At 57.4% G+C, this 15,601-nt stretch overlaps 1 protein-coding gene across 1 annotated transcript in view; it reads left to right on the top strand.

The window, feature by feature from the left end:
• Positions 1–14,699, top strand: part of NFASC (neurofascin) — a 179,366-nt gene extending 164,667 nt beyond the window's left edge. Inside the window, 3 exon segments of the mRNA XM_047704991.1 lie at positions 3,456–3,587; positions 5,492–5,561; positions 8,610–14,699. Coding sequence (XP_047560947.1) covers positions 3,456–3,587; positions 5,492–5,561; positions 8,610–8,841 — 434 coding nt within the window. The 3' untranslated portion in view covers positions 8,842–14,699.
• The last annotated feature ends 902 nt before the right edge of the window (positions 14,700–15,601 follow it).

Here is a 15,601-nt window from a genome sequence, read left to right on the forward strand (position 1 = left end):
GGACAGCTACATTCGCTTCCCAGATGGCCCATATGGCCGCTGTCCCTGGGATTGTGACTTCCTCTCACAAGACAAAGGGAGTCTCCGAGAGATGGCTTGTCAGGACATACAGAACAAGCATCAGGAAGAATGTAGTGGAGCAAACAGGGCCCTACAGACCTACAAACCAACTGTTGCGTGGAAGGTGGGAACCACCATCCAAACTCAAGGCTCATGGTCAAGCCAATCTCCCTCTGACGCCAGCAAGTCTCCCAAATTAACCGTATTAAATTAGGATTAAACTGATATTTTATAAGTAGTCACTGCCGGCTTGCTACGTGACCAGCATCATGCAAAGCCCTAGGGGGCCCAACGACTCCCCTGTTTTCGAGCCTTTAATAGGATCATTAAAAATCCGGACCCAGGAAACAGAGCAATTGAATGTTATGTTTGGTGGCGTAAACGGGTAAAATTGGACTTCTGAGATTGGTGGGAGCGGGAGTGGGGGGAAATTCAGGAAGGAGAGGTGGAGTGTGGCGAGGTAGAGGGCAAGAAGGGTAGCAGGCCAGGCTGTCTCGGGCGCGGCGGGAGAGCCGTCGGGAGGGACGAGTGGAGCCCCTGGAAGGCCGGGCATGATGGGAGGTGTCCTGAGAGCATAATAACACAGTGTGCTGTTGTATCCTTGGGACCTGATAGACCCAGGGTGAGGAGGGGACGCCCCTAGCCTGGAACAGTGAGGCAAGTATGAGGGACACTGGAAGGACAAAGGATAAGCCTTAGGGATGGCAGGAATGGGGAAGCCACTGGCAGGAGGGGGGACAGGAAGACATGGGTCGAATTTCAAGCAGACCATCCAAGGAGATGTTAGGGTGTTAGCTGGGAACAATGGGCTTGGTGCTGTGGAACTGGCTGGAGGGACAAAGAGAGAGGAGTTAAGGGATTACTGGTTGGAAAGTCAGGCCTGGAGGACGGGGAAGGTAGTAGATGAGGAGGTAGAGGGAGGTTTGGGAAAGACCCACTCCACCTTGGTAGTTGAAGCAGTGAGTAGAGAGGGGCTTGAGGTTGGCCTGGCGGGGTTGGAGGAAGAAGAAGTAGACGAGACCCGGAGCCCATGGAAGGTGGAGTTCACCCAGAGAAGGAGTGTGCCTGAGCTCGAGCTGAAAAGTGTGGCAGGTTCCTCCAGGGTCTTTGTTTTATGATCCAGGAAGCTTCAGGGTGTTTAACAGCAGAAGGGAGGAGAAAGCAACGAGGAAGGTGCTGGAGGGTTTGCGATCCTTCTAAGACTGAGCCCCCTGTGAGGGACGAGCTACTGCCGCGGCTGTGGAGGCAAGGACAGTTGTGGAGGCAGTGAGGCTTCAGTGGTCACATTAATGTCACCGACACGGGGATATGATGGTGTGGAGTGGCGTGGGAGGGAGCAGTAGTTTGGGGGGACAGGGAGAGGGGAATGGAGGGATTGCCAGGCAGCCCCAAAGGTCTGGTTGAAGTGCACATAGCTTACTAGCTCTGCGACCTTAAGCAAATCACATAAACTCGCTGTGCCTCAGTCGTCTCATCTGTAAGATGGGGACAATAAAGCCTGCTGGATGAGGTGGTGAGGACTGAATCAGATGAGGCGTGGAGAAGTACTCGGAGCGTGAACTCTGATTAGTGCCGACCCAGATGGGGACGAGTGCCAGGAGAAAGGGGAATGAGAGCCGTCTGGGAGTGGCTGGTTGGGGAGAGGGCTTTCCCTTTAGCTGGGAAGGCCTTTCTAGGAGGAGAGGATGGCAGGTGAGGCGGCCATCTGAAGGAAGAGCAGCACATGGAAAGGCCCGAGGTAGGGAGGTGAGCGGTGGGTGTGGCTGGAGGAGAGAGGGTGGGAGACGGGCCTGGAGAAGGGTCCAGGGTCAGCCCGGGTGGGGCCTGCTGGGACAGGACAGGAGGCATATGTTTCCCCGGTAGCAGTGGGACGCATTGGAGGGTTGGACTGAGGAAGTGATTTGCTCAGACGTGGGGTTCTAGGAAGATCTCTGTGACACTGTCCAAGGAGCAGCCTGCAGGAGTGTGAGGGAGGGGACGTCCCCCACAACAACATCCACAGACCAGGTGAGCACAAGGTCAGAGAGCACAAAAGTGCTTGCTCCTGTCTTCCCCATCTGTCCAGACCCTTCCTGGTGCCATGACCTTACCTAGGCACAGAGAAGGCGATAAAGACTGTTTCTCTGTCCAAGAAGAGCAAAGGGTAGGATTGCACCCCGATGCTTGCCCCACAAAAAGGCATGGGATAAAGACTCTGGGCACAAGGGCTCCCTGTTCCTTGTGCCCCCCACCCCCACCCGGGAGGAAGCCCCGTGCTTGGCTTAGGCTCTGTGGGCTCTCTGGGACCCTGCTGTCGACTGGCGCTCTGAGGCAACCCCTCAGCTCCCTTGGCGGGCTCCGGGCTTACTTTGGGTCTGCTCGGGTGGCTTGGATCCTGCCTCTCCTCCCAAGTCTTGGTTCCCATGGCAGGCTGGGTTTCAAGAGGGGGCGCTTGTGCTCTCTAGTCCATAGAAAGAAGAGTCGGTGGGGGGGGTCCTGCCCACTCCACACCCCCCCCCCCCAAACCCTAATGCTGACAGTTGGGTCATTCGGGATACTGTGAGATGGCAGCTGAGCTCCTGTGCTCTGGGCCCACTCACGTGCTCCTTGAACTATGAAGGGGTCTGCTCAGGTCGAGACATGTCTTCACGCACTCCAGGAGGGGCTAGGGAGGGACTCACGGTCATGGGGGGGCGGGGTCTCCATGCATGGATGTGCTCTGAAATGGCATGGGGTGCGCAGAAGGCATGGCCTCGGCCCATCTGGGGGTACCCGCACAAGGACTGTCTGCTTCAGGGGAGCACACAGTCCAGCTGGGGGAACGTGAGAAAGCACACAGCGTTCTGGAACGACACTCCAGCCAGGACCCCTGGCAAGGAGACCTGGTTGGCTTCGGGAACATATCGGTGGGAAAGGTTGCTGTGCGGGGCCTGTGCGGGCCTGTGAAGGTGTTCTTGGAACAGATTTTTGCAATGTAGCCACGGCCTCCATTCCCTGATGGGTAGCAGAGTCCCGTTTCCTCATCCCAGGCTCATTGATGGGGACTCAAACTTCGAGAACCAATCCCTGGCCTTCTCTCCACCCCCATCAGGCAGTCACCAGCCATCTGGTTTGCAAGAATGCCATGCCCCATCCTTAGGAAACTTCCCCTTCCCAGAGGACCTGCTCAGCTTTCTGCTGCTTATTCTGCTCCCTATATCCCTTTCCTGTGCCTCTTTTCGGACCTCTGGACCTTGGCTCTTTAATTATTTTCTCTCCGTCCCTGTAGCGGGGTGGTTCGGGCCAGAGGGCTGCTAGGTAGTAGCTTAAGGCTCGAGGAGGAACATCGACATGAAATAGCCATTCTTCCCCCACGTTTCCCTGCTCACCTCCACCCACGGGAAAGCACTCACGTCTTTGCTCCTGCCCCTCCCCAGCTTACACCAACAACCAGGCAGACATCGCCACCCAGGGCTGGTTCATTGGGCTCATGTGTGCCATCGCCCTCCTGGTGCTGATCCTGCTCATCGTCTGTTTCATCAAGAGGAGTCGGGGCGGCAAGTACCCAGGTAGGATGTACGAGAGGAACGGGCTTGGGGACATGGGGCCAGCATTCCCAGGAGCTCCCAGGTCCCCGGCCATATCCAGGGGGCTCAGGTTCTCCCGGCAAGCCTAACCCTTGCCAAGCTTGGACAGACAGTCCTCTCCCCTGGTCTGTGCATCTCAGAGCTGCCAGAAAGCACTTGAGTTAATCAAGTTCGCCTGAGGTGGGTGGATGGAACGGTCCAGGCAGCTCCAGAGAGGGGACGGAAGGAACCGTGACTCCCATTAAGAATGACCTTCCCTCCCCTTGACTCACCAGCTGTCTGCTCAGTAAATTGGCTTTTTTCAGCCTAAATCTCATTAGGATCCCATGTCCCAAGGAAGGAAGAAGGAAGAAAGGCATTTCCTCTAACCATGAGAAGGAGAGAACAGAGAAGGGAGGGTCTGGATGGAAGCAGCACACTCATGAGAGAGGCTCTCGGGGACTGGGCTGTAATGACAGACCCCTGGCAGAGGGTCAGGAGCTCCTGCTGGAAGAGCCCCCAGAGGCTCAGGGGTGGCCTGCATTGGTACAGACCCCATCAGTAAAGAGCTCTGGGCTTCCCTAGCGTCCCAAAGAGCCATTGCTCTTCTGGGTGCCTCAAGATCCACCAGCCCAGACAAACCAAGGTCAAGGACAAGGACCTCTGGCATTCCTGCTTCTGGAAATATTGTTTTTTCAAATAGGGGCAACAAAACCATCTGTCTGGGACGGGGTGGGTAGAATGACAGGAGACAGGATAATGGATGACCCAGTGAGCAAAAATCCTGCTGGACTGCAGAATGAAATTGCTCCCTCCCCACCAAAGCCCCATTGCCAAGCACAGGCCATGCTTGCCTCTCCCTCCCTCTAAATGAGTCCTCCTCCAGGGTCCCCCTAAAACTCAACTCAGAGAGAAGATTCTCTTTTATTTCCTTCCCCTGTGATTTAGAATCCCCTAGGATTCTAAAGGGTTTTGCCTGTGATTTAAGTGAGGCAGGTGTCTGTGAGGGAGGGCAGGAAATTATAATTCTTTATTGGCAAATACTGTTTCCTTTCACCTTATTGTGCTGTGTTGGGATTGTTTTTCTCCTGAAAAAGAAAAAGCCAGAGTCAGGGAGAAGAGTAGCCTTACTGAGCTCACCCCCGCAACTCATCAGATCAACTTTGAGGCTTCCTTTGCCTATTAGACAGTGTTGCTTTCCAGAAAGTTCTTCTCACAGCTTACCTCCTTCCCTCCAGCTGCAAGGTAAGGCCCTAGTCCACTAGAAAAATGAGCAAACCATGAGGCCCGGGCTCCAGCCTTTGTGCTAGACTTCATGGTAGACTCTGTGCTGGGTGCCAAGGACCCTGAAAAGAAAGGTGATCTCTCCCTCAAGACACAGCAGGGGCCCAGCAGGAAGATCACAGCCCAGCAAGACAGGGCGTGGGATGGGTGCGTGCAAACCACAGAGGAAGCGTGGGAGAAGAGGGTCCCACACACTAGTGAGGTCACAGCCAGGAGAGCATTTTCCATCCCAAAGGTGCCTACGGAAAGTCCCCTCGGCCCAGGGGCCCCTGTTGGGGGCTTTTACAAACTGAGCACAAATACTTATCCTACAGAACAGAATAAGAGAGGGGCCAAAGAAAAAATCACATCCATTTGGTGGTGCTCGGGGGCAACCCCATGGAGAGGTGGAGGTCAGGGGAGGGACAGGCTGGAGGAGGTTTCAGTTGTCAACAGAGAAACCCTGGGGATGAGGAGGAGGCGGGGCGTCAACCTGACAGCTGGTTAAATGCAGGAAGCCAGAACAAGGGAGGCACTGATGGTGCCTTGTTGAAAGAGAGAGTGTCACCGACTCTACAGTTGGGGTCCCGGGGAACAGGGGCATAATCACCATGTCTGTATCTTTGCTTCTCTTATCGGCCAAGTGCGAGAGAAGAAGGATGTTCCCCTGGGCCCCGAAGACCCCAAGGAAGAGGACGGCTCCTTTGACTACAGGTGGGTGACCTGTTTGGCTCCTGGTTCCCAACCCCCACCCATCCGGCTGTAAGTTCTGCCTCCCTGACAGCCCCTGCTTGTAATGAGGGGGCTAGACAAGGCTGCCTCCCCGCAGAGGGGACTCTGCCTGGCACAGTCTCATGGATTTGAGGGACACTGTTCCATTCACTCAACTACAGCTCCAAGCTGTCGAGATCCTCAGACAGGTGCTTTCAGCCACCTCTTTCCTCTGAAAGCAGACGCTGGGAAGGCCATGGTCATGAAATGAGCTGTCAGTTTCCTCTCTGCCCACCGCCCCCTCCCTCCCACAACCCTGAAGACAGGGACCCAGGGAAGCTGTATTTTCTTGAAACCTCAACTCAGTGAGGAATTGGGGAGGCTGTTCTAGACCTTTTCCTCATGAACTTGAATGATATCTCCAGGCCCTAGCCAAGAACAGCCCTTGGAGAGGCATCTAGTCGTGGCCTGTCCCAAATCAGAGCACTGAGGCCCAGACAGGGAAGTGACCTGCCGAGGAATCCCACCCACGCTTGACACTCAGGGAGCTGGTGGCAGAGCTGGAGAAGCCAGGGCCTGACTTCCGGCTGGGCAACATCATGATCCATCCCTCTCAGATCTGGATGGGCCTTTGTGGCTGGCATGATGACGTTGTAATGTCCCATTTTGATGGCAAATGTATCCTGAGTTAAGGAATGATGCAGGGCGGGTCATGGAGGCCTCGTTCCCAGACCAAGGCGGGCGGGAGGAAATGCTCTGATCAGAGCCCTACTTCCCCACCGCCCCCCGTTACTGTCTGGGGCAAGATCACCCTGTCTTCCCTGACCTCTCCTTTTCCGGCCCTTGGCCTCCACCACTCTGCTCACCAGCAGCCCAGCAGGTGAACACTGCCCAGAGCCACTGCCTGGCCAGGAGCCCAGCAGAAGACTATGTACCAAATCTATCCACCCAGCTCCCACGTCTCCAAAGGCCTCCTAAAAGGGCGAGCAGCAGAGGCCCCTCCCCTGCCTATCCTCAGCACCCCTGGCAGGGCCCATCTTCCCCAGGGGCTGAGCCCTATTTCTTGACCACCAGTTTCCAAAGGACACAGGGCTTTCCCTCCCCCAGGCCCTCAGTGCAACCCCAGAGAGGGGTGAGGACTTCCTGGGCTCGGAGAAGCTGCTTCCCCAGCCACCTCTCCTCCCCGAGACACCAAAGGTGTCTGCCTTGTCCCCAGCCACTCCCCTGTCCCACCCACAGGGAGGCTGGGTAGACACACACAGGAGCCTGCACAGGCCCACACCCACACACGCGTGCACGCGCACACACACACACACACCTGCCTCGGGTTTGGCTTGGCAGAGAAACACCTCTCTGCTGGGTCTCTCTGCTTCTCTCTCCCTCATCTGTCCCCCTGTTTCCGGGTCTCTCAGAAGATGGGCTGACAGGTGACTAGACCAGAGACCCCCTAGTCCTTCTGGTTCCTTTCAAGCTTCCCTTAGAAGAAGTCTGCTCTTTCCAGATCTAGATCCTCTTTCTCTGTGAGAACCTGACACACTGAAGATGCTCCCTCCAAGCTGGGCCGTTCCTGTCCAGTGGCTGCATTTGGCTTAGGTGCCCGGAGTCCCCTAGGATCACACAGACATAATCCTCCTGCTCCTGGGAGGGAACGTGTGTAAAAAAGACCCAGAAGTAGGACCAGGACCAGCAAGAAGCTACTGGTTTTCAAAACGTGAGCCCCACCGTCCGCACAGACTCAGTGCAGCCCTGTAGACCGGCTGCCTCCCCAACACAGGCCCAGGGAACAGGGCACAGGGCGCAAGAGGGAGGGGCTGATAGCATTCCAAGTACCGACGCCGGGCTCGGGCCCGGGCCCCAGGTCCTCCCCTGCCAGCTGTCTCTGCCCAGCGCTGCAGTGAGAGGCTATCACACACTGCCCACTCTAAAGGCAACTCAACTGGTTGTTCCCCCTGCGCACAGACACCCAGGAAGGACTGCGTGTGGCCCCGGGGGCCAGGGAGGGGACATTATGTGTTTGCCCACGCTGCCTGGCACCGCTGGGGACCAGCTACCCCTGAGATGCGGCCATCAGCACCCGGCCCCCCATCGGAGCCTAAAGGGCAGAGCTTTCAGCAGGCTGGGGAAGGGAGGTGGTGCCTGGGCAGAGCCCAGTTATGGGAGGTGGGGGGGGGGTGTCTCACTTCCCTGGGGGCACTGCAGACATCCCAGCAGGTAGACCCCACTCTGCCCCGCAGCCTGCCAGCTCTCCTTGCGGCGGCCTGGGGGTGTCTGAAGGGCAGGACCTGGGGGCCTCGGAGGAACCCAGGCAGAATCGACAGAGCCTTTCAGGGCTTTGTCTCCAGTTACTGGCCTCACACGCTCCCGTGTGTGCCCCTCCACTCGTCCCACCCTCTTTCAGCCGAGGCCCCAAGCAACAGCGTCTGCCGCTCGGTAGACCAGAGAGCGGACAGAAAGCACAGCACGGGGGGGAAGGGGGAGCCCGGGGAGAGGCTTCTCTCTCCATGGCCCAGACCCGTTGCTTTTTGCCAAGGGCAGAGCCTTTCCAGACAGGGGCCACCCAGATCACAGAGAGTCAAAGCAAGTCCCACCCCTCTTGATGGAGAGACTAAGGCCTGGTGAGAAGAAAGGCATTCCCGAGGCCACAGGACCACACAGTGACGCGTGCAGGACCCACACCCCAGCTCTTTGACCCACCCCATCCTGCCTCGTCTCCCAGTAGCTGGCTGTCCTCACCGTGGGGCAGCCGACCCCAGACTGGAGTCAGAAGACTGGGCTCCAGGCCCAGCCTGGCACCACCTCGCCACCTCACCTGGGAGAAGATGCCAGGGAGAAACCTGGTCCTCTCTAGACCTCGGGTTCCCGCTATAATCCAGCCAGGCAGGGGAGGGCTCGGGGGTGGGAAAGGCTGACCCGTGACCTCTGAGGTCCCCCCCTCTCGGAGCTGTGTAGCCCATGTGCTCGGCGAGAGGACAACGGCCCGGTGCTACCCCACCTTGGTTTAAGCGACACTGGACCAGGCCAGGCTCTGATTCTCTGTCTCTCTCTGGCCAGTGACGAGGACAACAAGCCCCTGCAGGGCAGCCAGACGTCCCTGGATGGCACCATCAAGCAGCAGGAGAGTGACGACAGCTTGGTGGACTATGGCGAGGGTGGAGAGGGGCAGTTCAACGAGGACGGGTCCTTCATCGGCCAGTACACTGTCAAAAAGGACAAGGAGGAGACAGAGGGCAATGAAAGCTCAGAGGCCACGTCGCCTGTCAACGCCATCTATTCTCTGGCCTAACGGAGCCCCCTCGCCCAGGACACAGCCACTACTTTGCAAGTGGGAGGAGGGGAGAGGGGGAGATGAAGCCACCGCAGACCTACCACACAGCCACCACCTCCTTCAGGGACAAGGGTACAACAAGGGGGTCTGCCAAGCTGTGAGGACCAGTGACGGCCCAGCCAACCCCAAGCCCCCTCCCAATGACCGCCCCTGCACCCCCGGGGTGCCACCATGTGGAGGAGTCCTGGCTAAGCTCAGCCTCACGGCCACCTGGAGCCTCCCCCACCCCCAGCCCGCCCTTGCCCCTTGCCCTCCGCACGCGCACTCACCGGTTTCTGTTGGTCACGGCCCTTCGCGTTATCCTTATTTTTCTTTTGTGCATCTTCCCCGTCCAGACCCAGCGTCTCCGTTTTCTTTTCCTTTCAAAGAAATGTCCCTGGACAAAGAAAGAATGGGTGGATTCTCCCCCAGATGGGCAAAAGGATTGACCTGTAAAAGATGTTGTAGAAAAGCTGTCGTATTCACACCGCCCCCCGGGCCAACGTATTTCCGAAGGATGCCTTTCTCGCCAGATGCCTCCCCAGGCCCCCAACCCATGCGCCTTGGCCTTGTCAGTTGCTGAGCTGGGCTTGGCTGCTTTCTGGAAAATGACAGTATTTTTGGCAGGGAGAGAGTGGGCAGGCCTCCTTGCCCCGCTCTGGTTCAGTCGGGAGGTGGGCTTACCTCTTGCTCCTGGCTCTCACCCTGCCCCTTCCCCCAGCGTGTCCCAGATAAGAGCTACGCCAGCTCTGAAGGAGTCTGAGGAACGGGAGCGGCCACGGATGGGAAGAGCTTCAAAGCCAGTGGCCGAGTACCTCAAGCAGTGGGAAACCGGACGTCTGGTCCCTGGGGAGCTGTGCTCACCTCAGGAGAGAAGGAAAGGGCTGGGTTTGGACTTCCTTCCTCCCCATCAGTGAAACCCGGGATGTGGGAGAGAGGACCGTGCCCCCTGCCTCGAGGGATGAGGGCACCCCCCAACCTGGTCAGGGATCCCCGCTGCGACCCTCCCGGGGATGGAATCAGGCGATGCAGAAGCTTTGCTGATGTGTTTGGGGGTACAAGGTGCTGCTCCCCCTCTCGCCTCTAGCAAGTAGCATCTCCTCCGTCAATTCTATAAGACGTCGAAAGTGGTGTTTCACACCGTGCCGCCCCCCGAGACCGAACCAGTGTGTCCTGTCCTCGGGGTATTTACATATCAGGAGAGTGCGCGGGAACACCACGCTGACCGCGCTGGAGAGCCTGGCTTGGGGACCCCGCGCCCTCCGGATGCCTTATGCAGCTCTGATGTGGCCCTGCAGCTCCCAGGTCCCCAGCCCCTGCCCGTAAACCTCGAAGCCTCCAGCGATGTCTCTCAAGAACGGGGCGGCCCCAGCAAACATCACCACAGACCCAGAGCAGCCGCTCGCCGCGCGCCCTGCACCCCGTTGCCCAGCCCGAGACCCACACAGCCTGCAGTGCTCAGAGACCCAAGGCGCGGCCTTCAGCCTCCCCACCTAATCCGTTTCTGAAACCAAAGGTACCTAGCCTCAGAGAGCTTGAGCCTGAGAGCAACCTGGTAGCGGTCGCTGCAGCTAGAGCTGGTTTCGGGAGGGGGAAGCTGACCCCCCATCTGGACTGCCTGCCACGGGCACAGCCTCTGGTCTGAGCCTCCAGCTGCTCACCCAGCAGCCTGGGCAGCAACAGAGCTGCGTCCTTCAGAGGCTCGATCAAAGCATCGTTTGCCACACGTTTACACCACAAAGGTATTAGCAGTGTTTGCATCCCTTCATAATCAGTCAGCTGAAGGTCAGGCGCATGGACACACGTACTCTGTCTGCAGGTAAGAAACCATAGCCCAGAGCTGAATCAGTTGTGCTGTTTGAACCTGAGAGCAGGTGCCTGGCCTTTGGCCCCAGCCGTGGCCAGCCTTTGCAGCCCAGAAGCCCCAGGGGCAGCTCCCTCATGCTGAAAGGGGACAGGGTGAATCACGGGGGGCTAGGAGTGAGCTTAGGGGCCCCCTCCTGTGGCTTTCCTCTACAGCTGGGCAGTCCTGCACCCAAGCCCAGCCTCTCTCCAGGGAATGTCAGGGAAGTGTGCCTATAAACTGAATTAAAGGACCAGACTTTCCAGAATATGCTCTGAATCTGAGCAGAGTAGACAGTGTTTTGGGCCCCCCCCTCCATGTGACACCCCCACACCAGTGAGCTCAGTGCACCGCAGGCCGGCTCGGTGGGTAAGGGGACCATGCCCTGTCACGGTGCCCATCCCCCCGGCCGTGCAGCTGAGGACCGCAGAAGGCCTCCTGCCGCCAGGGGTCTGGGGGAAAGATGATTGCTCAGCCTGTCTGCTCTTCATGTGTGTCGTGCCCGCTCTGCACCAGCTCCCTCTGTGTTGGAAGGCCATGCGGGCAGCCACATGGAGAGGCGCCGCCCGCACCGCCACACCACCCAGCCCTCCTGGCAGGCAGGAGCTAACCTGAGCCCGGAGAAGCCGTCTCCCCTGAGCGGAGATGCTTAGAGAGGTGTGTGTAGGGCAGGGTTAAGGGAGCAGCCCTTCCAGGAAGAGATTGTCCATTTCCTGTGAGCCCATGCCAGAGCCCAGCCTGCTCAGCCGGAAAGCAGTATTGTCCCGCATGCCCTGCCCACTGGGGCTCTCAAGCAACCGCCCAAAAACATACCAACCATGGGGCCAGGAGACGGTGACACTATCGGTGCTTCTGCCTGCCTGGCTGAAGGGGGTGGGGGAGTCTCTCAGTGATCCCAGAAGCCCTGTTGCCTGTGCAGCGGTCCCACCTGCCTGTGCCAAGCCACCAAAGCTGTGGGCTCAGGAAACAGCCTTGAACTTCTAGTCTGAGCCATAGTCACATGCGAGCCCTGCCCTCCCAGGCCTGGAGCTGAGATGCAGGACACAGTGGGCATTGGTTGGGGGCACCTTGAGATCTCAAGCCTCCGGTTGCTCCAGGGTCCAACGGAGAAGCTCCGGCAAGGGCATGTAGTCCACGAGGCTGAGGAAGATTGGGGGGGGAGCGGTAAGAGCCTGTGGGGTGGGGTCGAGGACCAGTCCTGCTTCCTGAGTCTCTTTGCTCTGCCCCTTGGGGCAAGTTGCTTGACTTGTCTGTATGTTGGTGCCTCCAGTTCCCCTGTGTCATCCCTCCTTTGAATACCTGTGCCCACGGAGGGACAGCAACCCAGCTGAAGGAGCAGGAAGACCAGCGACTAAGGGGTACAGCGCTGCAGGGCCAGGGACAGCTGCCTCCCACCCTGCCTGGCTTTTGTGAAGGGGACCCATCTTTCCTTATCTTAGTTTTGAGGAGATAGTTGAGGCTCAGCTAAAGGGAAAACCAGACCAGCTCTTTCCCTTGTCCATTGTCTTTGCCCTGGGGTGGGGGCATCTGGTCTATCCCTTCCTGGCAAGTCCCAAGGTCTGGAGGAGGGTCCACCTGTCCCAGAAGCAGCCAGTGCCAACACTGCACACCCTGGCTGGGGGGTCTCTGCAACCTGGGCCAGATATGGCTTTCATGGCTTCCCCGGACACAGCCTGAGGAAAGGGTTGTGGACAGGTGTGGGTTTTCCCCCCGCCCACACCCAGCACCCATGCATGGGCACAGCCACACAGTAGGGCAGCGCTTGCAGGGGGAACAGTACAGATTATGACATTGTCTTAGGGTGGGTTCACACCCTGGCCCACTTGAGAGGTTGGACCCCTCTTGAAGGATTCCTGCAGACAGAACCGAGAGAGTCTGATCTGAAGGAGAGGGAAGCTTCCCTGGGAGAACCCGGGGCAGAGGATCTTTAAGGGTCCTAGGGCCCTTTGCAGGATCCAAGCCAAGCCACAGAGAGTCCCAAACAGCCCATGGGACAGAAGCAGCGGGGATTGAACACACTTTGCCTCAGTCTTAGCAAGGCTGCTTCACCAATACTGAGGAGGGGAGGCTCCCCCGGCTCTCAGGGGGAGGGCAGCCGGTTCCTTGGTTGCGGGCACAGGCGTGCTCCCTATTCGTGACACCTGGGTCAGCACTCCTGCAGCCCCTGCTGCTAGGAAGAAATCACCCAGTGGATCTTGGCTGAGCTTCACGCAGTGGCTTAGAAGTAGCATGTAGGAGTTCCCTGATTGAAAAAAAAAAAATTGGAGGAGACACATGAATGAAACAGAAAGCTTGAAATGCCCGGAGGAGACCGGGCTCTAGGCAGAACCCAGCTCCTGGCAGCCCATCCCCTAAACCAGGCAGGGGCCAGCCCATGGGAAGTCAAACCAACCTTGCTGCTCTCATCAGCCCGCTCCGCCCAAGCCCGGGCAGCGCCCTTCCTTCCCTCCCCTATTGAGAACAGTCTTCCCGAGATAGGTTCAGAGAAGGATCAGAGGGACAGGACCACCACCCAGGGAAGCCACGAGTCTCCACCGAGCAGTGTCCCATGCCACACCCCCAACCAGTGCACCTCCATCGACACAGTAGTATTAAACAGAAGTTCTCTGACGCTAAGGGTAGAAACGAGCTCAGTCCCAGAGCGCATCGCTTTGGAGAGCTTCAAGCCGCAGCACGCGGGGGAATCACAGAGCTGATCTCATGGACAGGACTCTTCGGACAGACGAGGACACTAAAATCCACGGAGGGGAAGGGACTGGCCCGAGGTCACTCGGCTGGCAAATCAGGGTGAGGGAGAGCCTGAACCTGGGCCTTCGGAGTCCTTGTCTAGGGTTCTCCACCTGCCTGCAGGTGCCTCCTTGGAAATAGAGCTGTAACTTCACATCTGTCTGTACCTCATATCACTTCTCCCCATGCCCTGTACGCCTCCCAAAATGAAAGACACAAAGGATTTTTCTGAGATTGAGACCAGTCTGTCTGTGACAGCCCGTGGGGAAGCCAGCTGTGCGGGGCAGACCCCGGCCAGGAGAGTGACGAGCCGACTGGTGTCTGTCACTGTGAAGTCTGGACTGTAGTCTGGAGTGGCATCTCTTGTTCTGTGACACTTGGGGCCCCCAGCAGGCTGCGTCCCTTGGGCCCTCGGCCGTGGGGTGCTGAGGGGCGGCCGGGCCACAGAGGCTCTGCCACCCTGGGGTTCACTGGGCTGGAGTTCAGCACACAGAAAGAGTTCAGTGAAGCAATAAACACAAAAATCTGGGAGAAGATATCCAGAATTTTGTGCCCTACTCTGTTTCTTTTTCAAAAACAATGCCGATCAGTTGACCCTGCCCCTGTTGTTGTTGGTTTTTTGGGTTTTTTTCTTGATCCCCCCAGTTGGACATCCTCAGTCAGTGTTGTCCCTCTGCCCGGCTCCCAGCTCTTTGCCAACCTCACACTCCTCCTGGGCTGAGCATCAGTCGCCTGTGACGTGGTCGCCTTCTGTCCCGGTCCCACCCCCAGCCCACGCTGGCCCCAGAGGACCTCTCGCCCTGCCTCCCCCCTCCCCCGGCACCTGCTTCCCCCCAACACCGTGCCGCATTGTTCCTTCCAGGGGGGAGATTTTTTCCCTGACATCCCCATGCCCTCCCACACACCCACACACCTGCAGAGTGGTCTGATCTTTTTTCCATTGGTTAAAAATTTAACTCCATGGCAGACCTTGTTTTAACCCCTCTCACATCACGTTCTTTCCTCTCTGAGAGTTCTTTTGCATTAACCAACGTTGTCAGCGACAGATGCGGATCTGAGGGTGTCACGTGCGACCTTCAGCAGGGAAGACTTCCGGGCCGCAGAGGACCATCTAATATGTGGACTTATAAACTGACTGCATGAGCAATGAAAAGGCCAAATTATTCAGAATTCTTTTTTTTTTGAATCACTGTAAAAAAACAAACAACAAACAACAACTGATTTCTTTTGTATAGAGAACACTAAACGTATAATAAAAGTTGTTCAAAATGGACTCTGGCCAGGTGATTTGTTCATTTTCTTTAGTTCATGGAAAGGGGTACAGGGTTGTCGGGATCGACGACAGAGAGAATCAAAAAGGATTTCTCGGGGACTCCAGACAGCCCGCACTTCGAGGATTCTGCAAGACCAGCCCCCTTCTTTTTTTTTTTTTTAACAGATTTTTATTTATTTATTTGACAGATCACAAGTAGGCGGAGCGGCAGGCAGAGCAGCAGGCAGAGAGAGAGGAGGAAGCAGGCTCCCTGCAGAGCAGAGAGCCTGATGCGGGACTTGATCCCAGGACCCTGAGATCATGACCTGAGCCAGAGGCAGAGGCTTAACCCACTGAGCCATCCAGGCATCCAAGCAGTCCCCTTCTTGAAGTTGGTCTTATCCTGGGGGCCTCACAGACACAATCTGTGTTTTGACTGTACAGCGACAGACACGTGTGCAGCCGCGGAGAGAGTCCAATTCAGCTGACCTGTATGTGTGCCTGTGCGCCACTGAGGACGTGCTGTGATGGGGATGCTGGGAGGAGGGGAGACGTGTGCGATGAAGCTCTGTGTCCTGCCCTCCCGCCTTCAGCACCCCTGCCCTGAGGTGGGAGAATGCCAGCACAGTTCATATTATTGAAGGAATGAATAATACAGCTTACAACAAACCCAGAACCTGTCTCAGTTGACTCAAAGGAATCTCAACCAACAAGCAAATAGGGGAGGGAAATAGGAAATAGGGAAAAGGAATAGGAAATAGGAAATAGGGAAAGAGGCAGAGAAGGCTGTGTTGGTGGAGGGGGACTGAGCACAGTTACGCCTCCTTTCCTGATTCTCCGGCCCGGAGTTGGGCTAATTCCCACTAAGGAGCGCCCCTTCGGCTGTCCTCCCAGGCAGAATGAATGGTGAGGGACCG

The sequence above is a fragment of the Lutra lutra genome, chromosome 15 (assembly GCF_902655055.1).
Source record: "Lutra lutra chromosome 15, mLutLut1.2, whole genome shotgun sequence".
NCBI classification, from domain to species: Eukaryota; Metazoa; Chordata; class Mammalia; order Carnivora; family Mustelidae; genus Lutra; species Lutra lutra.